The sequence below is a fragment of the Plutella xylostella genome, chromosome 3 (assembly GCF_932276165.1).
Source record: "Plutella xylostella chromosome 3, ilPluXylo3.1, whole genome shotgun sequence".
Taxonomy (NCBI): Eukaryota; Metazoa; Arthropoda; class Insecta; order Lepidoptera; family Plutellidae; genus Plutella; species Plutella xylostella.
The window spans coordinates 1,572,414-1,584,888 of record NC_063983.1 but is presented as its reverse complement, the minus strand read 5'-3'; the positions used below and the strand labels follow the sequence as shown (position 1 = coordinate 1,584,888).

Below are 12,475 nucleotides of genomic sequence, written 5' to 3'. Positions count from 1 at the left end.
TCTGTTGTGCAGTGTGTGGTCTAGCGTTGTCCTGAAGCAGCAGTGGCCTAGAGCGATTGACCAGCCTCGGTTGTTTAGCAGCTAGCTTTTCCATCATGGTTTGCAGTTGCTGACAATAGATATCTGCCGTAATCGTCTGGCCAGATTTAAGAAAGCTGTAGTGAACGACACCGGCACTAGTCCACCAAACACTTACAAGCAACTTTTTTTTAGTCAATTTTCGCTTAGGGCAGGATTTGGCTGGTTCGCCAGGGTTCAGCCATTGCGATGAGCGCTTCCGATTATCGTAGAGGATCCACTTTTCATCGCAGCTAATGATTCGATTTAAAATTCCTTCATTATTGTGCCGGTTGAGTAACGTAACGCAGCAGTCGACGCGCGTTTGTCGGTTTGCTTCACTCAATTCATGAGGTACCCACCTTTCAAGCTTTTTCACCTTCCCAATTTGCTTCAAGTGGATTAGAATAGTTTTATCACTAACACCGGAGCCTGCAGCTAACTCGGACGTGGTTTGCGATGGATCCGCTTCCACAATAGCCTTCAATTCTTCATTATCAACTTTGGTCTCCGGCCGTCCACGAGGCTTGTTCTGCAGGTCGAAATTTCCAGAACGAAAACGTTGGAACCAAAAACGCACTGTGTTTTCTTTTGCGACACCGTCACCATACACATCATTAATCCTTTGAGCCGTTTCTGCAGCACTGGTGCCACGGTGGAACTCATACTCGTAAATAACGCGATATTTCAAGTTTTCCATTTTGTAAACAGAGTGACACAAAGAAAAAAACAAAAGAAGAAAAAACAAATGAATTAGGGGGTTTGAAACACAAATGCAGACACACTTTGACAAGTAAAAAAAAATTATGACTACCCACATTATTTTTTTATTTTTTAGATTACTTGATATCTCAAGCACAAGTGCCTATATTATTGCTTTTAGCAATTTCATAAAACTTTACGTTTTGCGGGAAAATTGTTTTTAGGTGAATGATTTGGTACAAGTTCTGTCTGTCTACAAATGCTTCTTAGATGAAAGTTTATGTCGTGGAAATATCCAGAAAGGAATCGTTCTGTCGACGATTCATTCTTCGGTGAAATGTTCTTTTCGTCCAATCATCCAGAAGCGAATAGTTCTGTCGGTGAATCGTTCTTTGATGAAAGATTCCGAGGTCCAATTATTCGGAGGCGTATAGTTCTGTCGGTGAATCGTTCTTTGATGAAAGATTCCGTCGTCCAAAAATTCGGAGGCGAATAATTCAGTCGGTGTATCGTTCTTTGGTGAAAAATTCTGTCGAAGAAAAGTCATGCGGAGAAATGACCGTCGGAAATACGTTTCAGATTCGTTTAAACCTAGTTACGTAGTTGCGCTTTTCCTGCAATCATGAAAGCACTCATGCTTTATTCTAGAACTTCTAGATAATGCACTGCCTTACGGTACTGAAGACCGAATGGTGTATCGGTTAACCCTGACTGTTATGCTGAAGGTCCCTGGTTCGATTACCGGACGTTGCAGATATTTATTTATAGACAAATTGTTATTAATAGTATAGTGCTTGGGTCTTAGGTACTATTATGTAAGTATCTATCTATCCGTGTATGATTCAGGATTCATGACTATCTATTTTACAAACCATGGAAAAAATGGCAAGTACGTACTTAAAACTTCACTGTACTGTCTAGTTATGGTTTTACATTCGTAGATCCATAGTCAGACGGAATTTTGAAACCGGAAGGAGTCTTTGTAGTTGTAAAGTGAACATTTGCTTACAAAAGCAACTATTTCTTTACAATTGGCGTGTTACATTCAAAGCTGCAAGTTCAAAGGTATTCTTAAAATAACCTTTAACGTGCTCGTTCAATTGGCATTCTGGCGAAGCTAGTTCTGGAACCCAGGGACGGATTAAGGAAACTTTATAATATTATGTACTAAATGTTAACGCGAGCTTCGCTTCGCCTTAAAAAGTTTTATTTATATTTATTTATTGGTTTATTCAGGTAATCAACAGCATATTACAGTAAATTAAAGCCTAATACATGTTTTAAATTGTATAGCCAATAATAGATTACCCCATTTATACAAACAAAAGATAAGTACTGGTTATCTTTTGTTTGTATAAATGGTAATAAGTTTCCCGTGGGAATACCGCGATAAAAAGTAGCCTATGTTCTTTCTCAGGGTCTAGGCTATCTGTATACCATACTATTTTATTCAAATCCGTTCAGTAGTTTTGGGGTGAAAGAGTTACAGACATACAGACAGACAGATACAGTTACTTTCGCATTTATAATATTAGTTAGGATTAGGATTATGTATTGTTATTAAGAGCTTAAATACCTCTAATACCTAGATTCAACTTTGTCTCCTCGTTACTTCACTCCCAATTTTTTTTTTTATTATACCTAAGTGACAAATCACAATGATAAATTAATTTAAATTATTGTGTGACGTCATTGCATTGAACTGAATCCCCCACCACAAAAAAATGCGCTTTATCGAAGTGTAAAGTATGTAGTTTCATTGAAAAAGGTAAAAATATGTATTGTGTTTGCTATTTTAATATTATCTAAAATACTTACTATTTTTCATGTCATGGAAACTATTGCATGCGTTTTTATATACATAACATACACCCAGCAACACCTTACTCGCCATGGGGGGGCTCTACAGCTGTTGAAAAGGGACTCCTTCCACCCTGAGTTCGTCCCTGACCGTTGCATGTCCAAGCTACTAAAATATTCAGATCAGGATGTGCAACTATTCTATTTGAATCCTCCAACGGTTAGCTGGAAGACGTGGATAGGTGAAGATGTAAAGGGGCCGCCACAAAAGCTGTAAATATACTTACTTTAAATTCGCAAAATATAGGTGTAATAGAAAAGGAATACAGGCACTTTCACACCTCAGTTTTTGAAGTTGCCTTATTCTTATTTTTTTTTAAGTAAAATCATAAAACTTACCTTTTTGGTTTCTTAGTTGAGAGATTTGCTTGCAATGGATTTGAGTATAAAGTTTACACAGTACAAGTTTAAACCATGATAGCTATGATTATGGAATTGATAAACTAACCCGTAAAACTGGATTCTTTCCACGAAGGTCTCTTAAACTTTTATAACATACATTTTTTAAACGGAAGATGACAATTTGCAATTTATTTACTGCCTTTTAAGGGGGAGAATCTCTCTCTCTCTAGTGTTAATAAATAGATCCTTGAGACCTACTTTATCAAGCAGAGCCCAGTTTTGTTCAAAACTGCCGGCCGCAGGCGCCGACACGACAGAGGCGTGACTCCAAAATGATTAATTGTTTCTGATCAAAATAAATTTCAATTTATTCCAGTATTTTTGACACCTCAGTCAATTAAGTACTTGGGTAGGTAGTTGAGAAGTTAAAAACTTTAATTACGATACAGAAACTTGAGATCTCGGGCAATGATGTTGATGACAAACGAGCGCATAATTTTAAAGGCTGAACACATTTTGACGGAGGCAAATAGAATTTTAACTGTGAAATAAAATAAAACACATAATAACGACCACGGACATTTACTTACAAGGTGTTGCAAAAGTGGTATAGTAACCAAAAAAAGGGTAAAAACATCTTTTCATTCTGGGGAACTACCTATCACGCAAAGAAAATTGCATTCTGAATAGTTTTTTTTTAAATTATTTTACGAAATTCCAGTACCTAAGCAGGTTGTTCAGAATTAAGAAATGTATGTAAGTTGTTCAGAAAGACTGAACACCTTTCGGCTTACATAATATACTAAACACCTGTAGACAACTACGAAAAACTTAGGAACCCATGTTCATGAGGACAGAAATTATACAATTAGGCTGTAGGGTTATTCCGAACCCGAGTCACGTTCGCTTTACCTCGTTGGAGGATCAGGCAGTAACGAGGCTATTGATACAGAAACCTCTGAACCCCGGGTGTGACGTCACATCTAAAGGCTGTCTATTCTCCTCTTTAAAATACAGGGTGTTGCAAAAAGGGTATACTAAGCCGAAACCTACATGTGCAGCATGGTAGGTATATCTAAGCCCGAAACTGAAATCAGAATTTCAAAATTCGCGAAAAAACAAAAACATTTTCTATAGGAACTTTGTTGGTCACGTGACTATTTACTATAGAGAAGGTTTTTTTTACGGTTGCGTAATGGTTGCACAACTGTTTTTGTGATATGTGAATCTAAGTTCTGGTGAATGAGTAAGCCTCCTAAGGGTGTGTATTTTTAACACCAACAACATGTAACACAAGTAGCATGGCGCGCTTTACTTATCATATATGTGTACATAATGTATGTAATGATAAGATAAATAGTTATAAATTATTCCTGAATACTTTACAGTTTTCTCTTCAAATTGTTTCCACCGCTTCTCCCAACCGTAATCAATTACAGAAGCCGAAAAACTATCATTAACATAAACATCTCCGCTGAAATAAATGACATCTACCACCCAAACCCAATAGTAAACCTTACGACTCGCAAAACAGAATACATTTTACAGCGAACAGTTTCAGCAAGTGTTTTGGTTGGGAAATTTTCATTTATCAATTAAAACAAAGACAATCAGAAAACAAGTTGAATTTGTTGAAATTAAAACGAGGACATTATGGATTTTCGTGTTTGCTCAGTAAATTCCCAAATAAGACACGTATAGTTATTATATTAATTAATCTGGATAGGCTAGGAGACCTATATTTAGACTTACAAACGTTAATTATAACCTTATTAAACCGAATGGTATGGATGGTACATTATAATGATCTGTAATCAACCCTGACTCCCAGACATGATAATTATGATAACATTGATAACATAAATAAGTAGATACATAAATGTTACTAAAATTTAATCTATAATCTAAAAACCAAAATAACCGCGAACTAAATCGTCCTCAAAATATAATTACGTAGTTCACATAATAATATTATTATAGACATAATTATACATACAGGTGTTGCGAAATTGGTTCAGTAAGCCAAAACGGGGTAGTTCTGATGGTCAAAAGTTGTGCAGATTGATCCTTTGAGTATCCTGCTTTGAGCTTACTATAATTCATTTAAACATCCTGTATCGTGACACCGTGTAGATGGAGTGTCATTGCAAAAGAAAAGTCTCGACAAATAGTGATAGTACCCCACTACCACTTAGGTTATTTTGAACTAGTTCGGTTAGAAGATTTGTGGCCTTACTTACAAGTGAGCACCCACTTTTCGCAGCACATTTGTACTCACGTGATAGGTTGCGAACCATATCGCCGTTTTGGAATAAGTACAATGCAATTAGGATACACATCTAGAATCTAAATGTGCAGGTTTCCTCACGATGTTTTCCATCACCGTAAGAGCACGTGCTATTATTGTACTTAAACTCCTTAATTGAAACACAATTGAAAGAATTCATCGGTACAGGCCAGGATTTGAACCCACAGCCTTCGGATTGATAGGACGAGGCCTTATCCATTACGCCACCACCGCTCCTTGTCATTAGGTTGAACTTAAAGCACTTTGACATCTTGTTCGTATATTTTTAATCTAAGTATGCTATGTTTCCTTGAATAGGTGTGAGTAGAGATAAGCCATCGATAGAATATCCTGATAGGCTGAATGACATATATTATGAATGAAAACTTTCTACAACTCCCAACCCAGAAATAAAACTATCGACTTCTCTGCAACACTATTTTGTGAACGTTAACTTAATCCCCTCAAGATCGAGAAGAAGTACTAGGGGCAATCAGTCAATAGTTTTTACTCATCAGGTTTCACGCTTCAATGCAAGGATGCAAGTTTTTGTGCAGCCAACTCAGCTGAACCATGAATCAAGATGGAAGGTCGAATCCAAAACGAAGAAATCCGAGACAAACCCACCGCAGATACCGTAAGCCCTTTGCTTGAGCTGCATTAGAATATAGTGAAGTTTATTTAATTAATATAAAACAAATATTAAATCAAACAGTTTGTTGCAAGATTAGCAGTGTAATTTAAGTCAATTTTTAAAATGTTAAAACGTGTTGATATACTGTTTATAGTTTTGTTCGGAGCATTTGCCAGCGTTGGTAGTCTCTATACTGTTCAAGGTAAGTTTGAATAAAGGGGCTAGTTGGCAGGAAACGACTTGAGGTTGCAGCGACATGTCGCAACGTCACTATTATGTCTATGAAATGGGGAGAAAAAGTACCTAAAAGCTGATTACGGATCTTGCCTTAGCCGACTGTACCCGATTTCCCAATTCTAATTTGTTGGCTCAGTCACATTTTTATCCCCCCAATGAGATTGGTCAGCTGACGTCAGGACTCAGGTACATTCGATTATGCTGCCAAAGTTTCAATTGGTTTGTTTCCCCATTTTGGCAGCTACTGACGACACTCTTCTGGTGCAATATCATGCCGTCTGCCGCCAATGCTTAATTCTTACTTAAGTTACGCTTAACTTGACGGTTTATATCACTTTAGTTTTCATAGACCAAAAAAACAAATGCACTCCTTTGACTTCACAAGCCAATCGGGGCCGGGGTACGCTACTCTTGCAAGTCCGCAGGAGAGAAAATAATTGTACCTATTCATAAAATTATATTATAGCCCTAGCAAAATAACCATAAATTAAACGAGGGAGGAGCACAGACACAAATAGAGGTAAAAATTAAAATAATTATTTCAAATGTACGCTTTTCAGTAGAAAGATAAAGCTTTACGGACATCCTGGAAGCATACATTAATTTGGAGCTTTTTGCTTCGCCTACCCAAACTTGTTTGTTTTAATTAAACGTTACATAGGTACGTGAAACTTCTGCTAGAAACGATGCAAAAATAACGTTATGTACATGAAACAGTTTTGTGAAATTGAAAAATCTTATACGGTTGTACTGTTAGATATAAAAATACACTGACGGGCATAGAAACAGTTCCACATGAAAAATTCCGACACTAAATGACCTCAATTTTTTTAAACATTTAATAGGAAATTTGAACAAAATGTTTACGTTTTTAGTTGGTAGGTAATATTCTGGTGAGATTTAAAATTCACTTAAATATTTCAGACGTCGTCATTAAGCTAGCATTTTCCGGAAACTCGGTGATTTTCTCACTGGAACTTTTTCATTGCCGTGAGTGTATACTTAGTAAGAAAAGATGAATGTGATAGGTAGTGCTCACGTAGGCAAAGCCCAGCACTCGGCGTGGGGGCCCCTCGAAGATGAAATCCGAAGCGATCTTGATGTTCACTCACAAAATACACTTTGTCTGTTTTTACAATAATAGTAAACAAACATAATGCCTAATGGTAGCTGGTAATTTTATCCGATATTTCACAAGTTCACTAGTAGTGCCAATTTTTCCATTGTCGGTTATCGAACCGACAGGGATTGATTTATACATTAAACGTCATCTCCATATAAAGTTCATGACAGATGTGTCAAAAGTTAACCACTACTCCCTGGTTATGCTCTAACCAAGAATGGAGGTATCGGCACTTAATCCAATAATTACGAGTACAACCGCTCCGAATCACAATGGCAGAACAACACGACGAAGACTGACGACTGCTGACATCTTGTCAAAGTAAAATTAACCTACCGTGCAATATGGAGTGAGTAAATTGATTTCAATCTACCCACGTAAAAATACAGGGTGAGTCTTTCATAGGTGGAGTATCCAAAGGTATTTTGTTATGATAAAAGCTGTTCAGAATGAAAAGCTCTGTGACATATTTCCGGATATGCACCTATGAAAGACTCACCCTGTATTAAGTGTGTTCGATCGGTATCGAGCAACTACTTATATTCAGTTTAATATAGTTATATTATAAACATATTGTGCTGAAACCAAGATTTTTCATCATGATCATGAGGGAATGAAAGGGTGATGGAGAATGATAGTTGTTAATAATAAAGATTCGTAGATTTAGTTACAGTATCATTTCATAATGAAGGCTTGTGCTTCCACTCGACAGGTAAGCTTCCGATTTTGTCCGCCAGGGCGCGTCCCTTGCACGACGCGGCCGGTATGCACGGGCCTTCGGGGTACGCGCGTACTGTCGCACTCCTGAAACATTACAAAATGCTATGATAAGAGCACCATCTGCTACTTAATCTGTAATTTATGTATTGCGATTGGATATTGCAAAACACAACCCATCGCGTCCTCACGGCTGAGGCACAGGTTTCGTTCCATTTTTTCAAGGGTTTTAAGCCTTGGACCACCACGCTGGCCTTGTTTGGGTTGGTGGACCATGACAAAAGCAAGATTGTACTGTGAGAGTTGGCGGGTCAACCCGATTTTCATGTTTTCAAGCTGTCCATAGACTTTTGACTAGGATTTACGATTGATGCCGAAACATCAATCGGGACCCACCATTCACTAAGTCTTACCTACAAACACAAGCGCTGACGCAGTGGTCGAGTTTTCTGAGCCTCTCCAGGTTCCTCGTCAGCATCTCTGATGATGTCCAGCACTCGCTCTCCGGGTAGTAGAAGCAGGACCTGTGGGCCTCACCCCTGGGGCAGCGGGTTTCTGAGGAAATGAAGATTTAGGAGGTACAAGTTTTATTTAGGTACTAAAGAATGGGTAAATAAATATTTTTTGCTTACAAGCGCCTGACTGATAGACGAAGGTTGTTTTAGATATGAGGTAGAAAACTAGTTTGTCAACTGGTCCATACAAAAAAAATCTATGTAAGACGACATTAAGTGCCAATTTATCCATAGTCGGTTAGAGCATCACCAGGTATTAGTGGTTGACTTTTGACACATCTGTCAAGAATTTTATATGGAGATGACGTAAGTATAACTGATTAACCAATCCCTGGTCGGTTAGATAACCGACTATGGAGAAATTGGCACTAAACAGATGATACCCTTTGGAAGGTAGGTTTGTCTGTAGTGCTGAGAATACATAAATGCACATAGGTAGGTACCTATCTTTGGTGATTCCTATAATTTTTTCGTTTCTTTAAAATAGGAGTAAAATTTGCGGTCTGCAGGTACCTACTTACTGATAATAACAGCAACAGTCTCACATAGAATTGCAAAACTCGTCAAAATTGTCCAAATCATTCTTCTAAACATGTAGGTATTTCGATGGACGGTAACAGTTCGATAAAACATAAATTTATTGAAAAAATAACACGGCATTGAAATTAATTGCCTTTACGCATGGCATGGCAGTCCTAGCGAGTGAAGTTGCATGACTGAACAATATAAATTTGATACTTGTATGGATTGTTTTCATTCAGGCACGTCGTAGTTTTGTTATCATAAAGGTAAGCTTCCACCTATCGGTATCGTACGTATCACACCGGATGTCATAAATGTATGGAGAAACGGCGTCTTCAATGCCGATGAAGTTGACACACTTGTCTGAATTTCTATACAAATGCGATGCAAACAGTGTCCGGTGGACGCTTACCTTAGGCCCGGGTCTCCTATTTACGCCGTAGGTCGCATCCAGCGTCACGCCGTAGGCCGCGTCACGATGCTCACTACATCTACGCGCCAACGTCGGCGTGTGAGGGAGACCGCATCAGTACATTTCTATAGTGCGGTCTCCCTCACACGCCGACGTTTGGCGCGTAGATGTATGAGCATCGTGACGCGGCCCACGGGGCGCGACGCTGGACGCGACCCGCGGCGTAAATAGGAGACCCAGGCCTTACCCATACAATAGTAGCTCCGGTTGCGCCGGTAGACGAACTCGTGTAAACATTTTACATTTCACAAACATAGCCAGCTCTAGGTTTCTTGAGATGGCACACAGTCAGTAGTAGCATTTTTATTTAGATCCTAACGTGATATACACCTTTCCCCCTGCAGCTACAGCCGCCTCAGAGGATATAATATAAAATACCTAGTATGATAATAAATAGATAAATAGCAGCAGCTGAACATCGCCCTCCTACTCCACAGAAGAATGCGCTGCCAACGAGGAGTATCTCATCTGTGGGTCAGCGTGTCCCTTCAACTGCACAGACCCTGAGGGTCCCGTGGTCTGCGAGGAAGACTGCGTGGAGGGGTGCTTCTGCAAGAATGGGTACTTGAGGGACGTGAATGGAAGTTGCGTGCCGGCTGATCAGTGTGTTGGAGGTTTGTACAGAGATAAATAATATAATATGACTTTATTGGAAAATAGCACCAAAAATTACAAAACATACTTAAATCAACTGCAACAATGAACAATAGGCGACCTTTTCGCTAAGAAGAAGCGGCAAATGTTTAATGTCGGCACTTAATATTATTGTTTGCTCTTATTTATACATGGCGCGAATTATTTGAGTTCATAGTATCAACAGGCTATAGTTTATTCGACCAAGTGGTATAAAATAGTACCTATACATCAAAACGACACGTATTTTATCATGTGCCTACTTAGATTTTGTTTAGCAAAAACACTGATTAAGCGATGGCCAGTTCGTCATGCACCAATTTTCATTTCAAGGGCGTATTGTGGTTATATGCAGAGCAAATCACACTGGAGCAACTCAACCAAGCTAGAACACTAACAAGAAACTATAACTAATTCTGTTCTTGTGGGTTACATATACATACATATTTAGGTAGGTACACATAAAGAATATTCTATCTATCTATCTATAACTACAGGTAGAAGTGAATCTACCGCACTCTCAACCCTCAATAGGACTACGAATCTCTCATCCATATAAACTTTAACCCAAGAATTTAAATGCGAAATTTCCCCCCTCCCCACAGGTACCCCCTCAATCTGCTCTCCCAACGAGGAGTTCCTGTCCTGTGGCTCCTTTTAAACGTTAAACATTGGATTCATGGCAGAATTTCTTCCTTCCCATCAAATACCATCTATTTAATCTTATATTATTTCACCGTAAACCCATTAAGCCAAAAATTTCCACTATCACCACCAGAACCCTCAATCTGCTCTCCCAACGAGGAGTTCCTGTCCTGCGGCTCCGCCTGTCCCCTAACCTGCGCTCAGCCGGAGCGCGCGCCCTGCGGCCTGGCCTGCAGCATGGGCTGCTTCTGCAAGGCTGGCTACGTCAGGGATGAGAAGAGCAACAAGTGCGTCACGCTGGATCAGTGCCCTGTTGGTAAGTGAGGATGGTTTTGCATGGAGATTTGACGGTGGATTGGGGTCTGTTCTGGATAAGTGCCCGGCCTAAGGGTTTGATTGGCTAGCATTGTGTCTGCTGGATGTAGGTCTCTTGCAAGCAGCAACAGTACGTCACGCAGCATGGGCTGCTTCTGCAAGGCTGGCTTCGTCAGGGATGAGAAGAGCAACAAGTGCGTCACGCTGGATCAGTGCCCTGTTGGTGAGTGAGGAAAGCGGTTTTGCATGGGCTGATGTCCGGTAAATTGTATCTGCTCTGGATAAGTGCCCTGCCTAAGGGTTATTGGCTAGCATTGTGTCTGCTGGACGAAGGTCTCTTGCAAGGAGCAAAACTCTGCAGCGTGGGCTGCTTCTGCGAGGCTTGCCCTGTCGGTAAGTGAGGAAAAAGGTGGACATCAGACAGTAAATTGTGTCTGCCTTGGATAAGTGCTCTATTGGTATGCAAGGCTGGCTACGTCAGGGATAAGAAGAGCAATGCGTGCGTCACACTGGATCAGTGCCCTGTTGGTAAGGATGGTTTGATTGGCTAGCATTAGTTGGTAAATAGTGTCTGCTGGATGAAGGCTGGCTAAGTCAGGGATGAGAAGAGCAATACGTGCGCAGAGAAACAAATAGCAATTTTAAAGACATTCCTTGTATATCAAAAGTCACAAGTGATTCCCAACCTACACCCTTCTTCAATCTCTCCTCTAACCTTCTCTATCTTTCCAGAACAATGCCTCAACTCCAACGAGACCTACGCCATCTGCACGGCCTCTTGCCAGCCAACCTGTAGCGACCCTGAGCCGCTCTGCCTCCAGGTCTGCAGCTCCGGCTGCGTCTGCAACGAGGGTCTATTGAGGGATGATAGTGGAGTCTGTGTGAGGGCAGAGCAGTGCCCCCCGAGCAACAGCACCGACGCCGGGCTGGTCGGGAAGTACTATGATGTCATTAATAAGATTTTGCATTTGTCTACGGCTTGAAGAATGGGAATTTTGAAAATAAATACTAACCGCCTTTTGTACCCTAATTTAGTTCCAATCTGTTAATTTTATTATTCTTTTTTGGTGTACAAATAAAGTGTATTCTATCTATCTTTTTATCTATTCTACCAGGGCTAGTAGCACGGGGCGCATTTAAGACGTGACATAAGTTTTGCATCGCGCTCACTCACATCGCGCAGCCTCAAGAGCGAGCGCGACGGAGAACTTTTGTCACGTCTTAATAGCGCCCCGTACTTCAGGGCCAGTTGCGACCTCTTATCTAAGTAATTTAGTAGTTATACCATAGATAATATAGATGTATTGGTGTATAATATACAAAATCCACCCCTAGGTATGTACTGCCTCCTGTCTGTAATGTCTGCAGCTCCGGTGCAAGCCAAGTTAGACACCAAAATAACAAACAGATTTTG

General features: G+C 39.9%; 2 protein-coding genes across 2 annotated transcripts; one reads left to right on the top strand and one right to left on the bottom strand.

Moving 5' to 3' along the window:
• Nucleotides 1-5,924: 5,924 nt before the first annotated feature.
• LOC105393789 (serine protease inhibitor swm-1) lies at nucleotides 5,925-12,121 on the top strand. Its single transcript, XM_048624838.1, has 4 exons — nucleotides 5,925-6,084; nucleotides 9,906-10,082; nucleotides 10,880-11,062; nucleotides 11,794-12,121. The coding sequence occupies exons 1-4, from the start codon at nucleotides 6,006-6,008 to the stop codon at nucleotides 12,042-12,044; spliced, it is 690 nt and encodes a 229-aa protein (XP_048480795.1). The 5' UTR covers nucleotides 5,925-6,005; the 3' UTR covers nucleotides 12,045-12,121.
• LOC119693529 lies at nucleotides 7,910-9,351 on the bottom strand. Its single transcript, XM_048624840.1, has 3 exons — nucleotides 8,996-9,351; nucleotides 8,373-8,514; nucleotides 7,910-8,046 (listed from the first exon to the last, which is right to left on the bottom strand). The coding sequence occupies exons 1-3, from the start codon at nucleotides 9,132-9,134 to the stop codon at nucleotides 7,923-7,925; spliced, it is 405 nt and encodes a 134-aa protein (XP_048480797.1). The 5' UTR covers nucleotides 9,135-9,351; the 3' UTR covers nucleotides 7,910-7,922.
• Nucleotides 12,122-12,475: the final 354 nt, after the last annotated feature.

Coding starts and splice junctions, on each gene's coding strand:
- LOC105393789 (XM_048624838.1), top strand. CDS start 6,006: ATGTTAAAACGTGTTGATATACTGTTTATAGTTTTGTTCGGAGCATTT. Junction 6,085..9,905: donor TAGTCTCTATACTGTTCAAG/GTAAGTTTGAAT, acceptor CCTACTCCACAG/AAGAATGCGCTGCCAACGAG. Junction 10,083..10,879: donor GGCTGATCAGTGTGTTGGAG/GTTTGTACAGAG, acceptor TATCACCACCAG/AACCCTCAATCTGCTCTCCC.
- LOC119693529 (XM_048624840.1), bottom strand. CDS start 9,134: ATGCCGTGTTATTTTTTCAATAAATTTATGTTTTATCGAACTGTTACC. Junction 8,515..8,995: donor GACTGTTGCTGTTATTATCA/GTAAGTAGGTAC, acceptor TCATTTCCTCAG/AAACCCGCTGCCCCAGGGGT. Junction 8,047..8,372: donor GTCAGCGCTTGTGTTTGTAG/GTAAGACTTAGT, acceptor GTAATGTTTCAG/GAGTGCGACAGTACGCGCGT.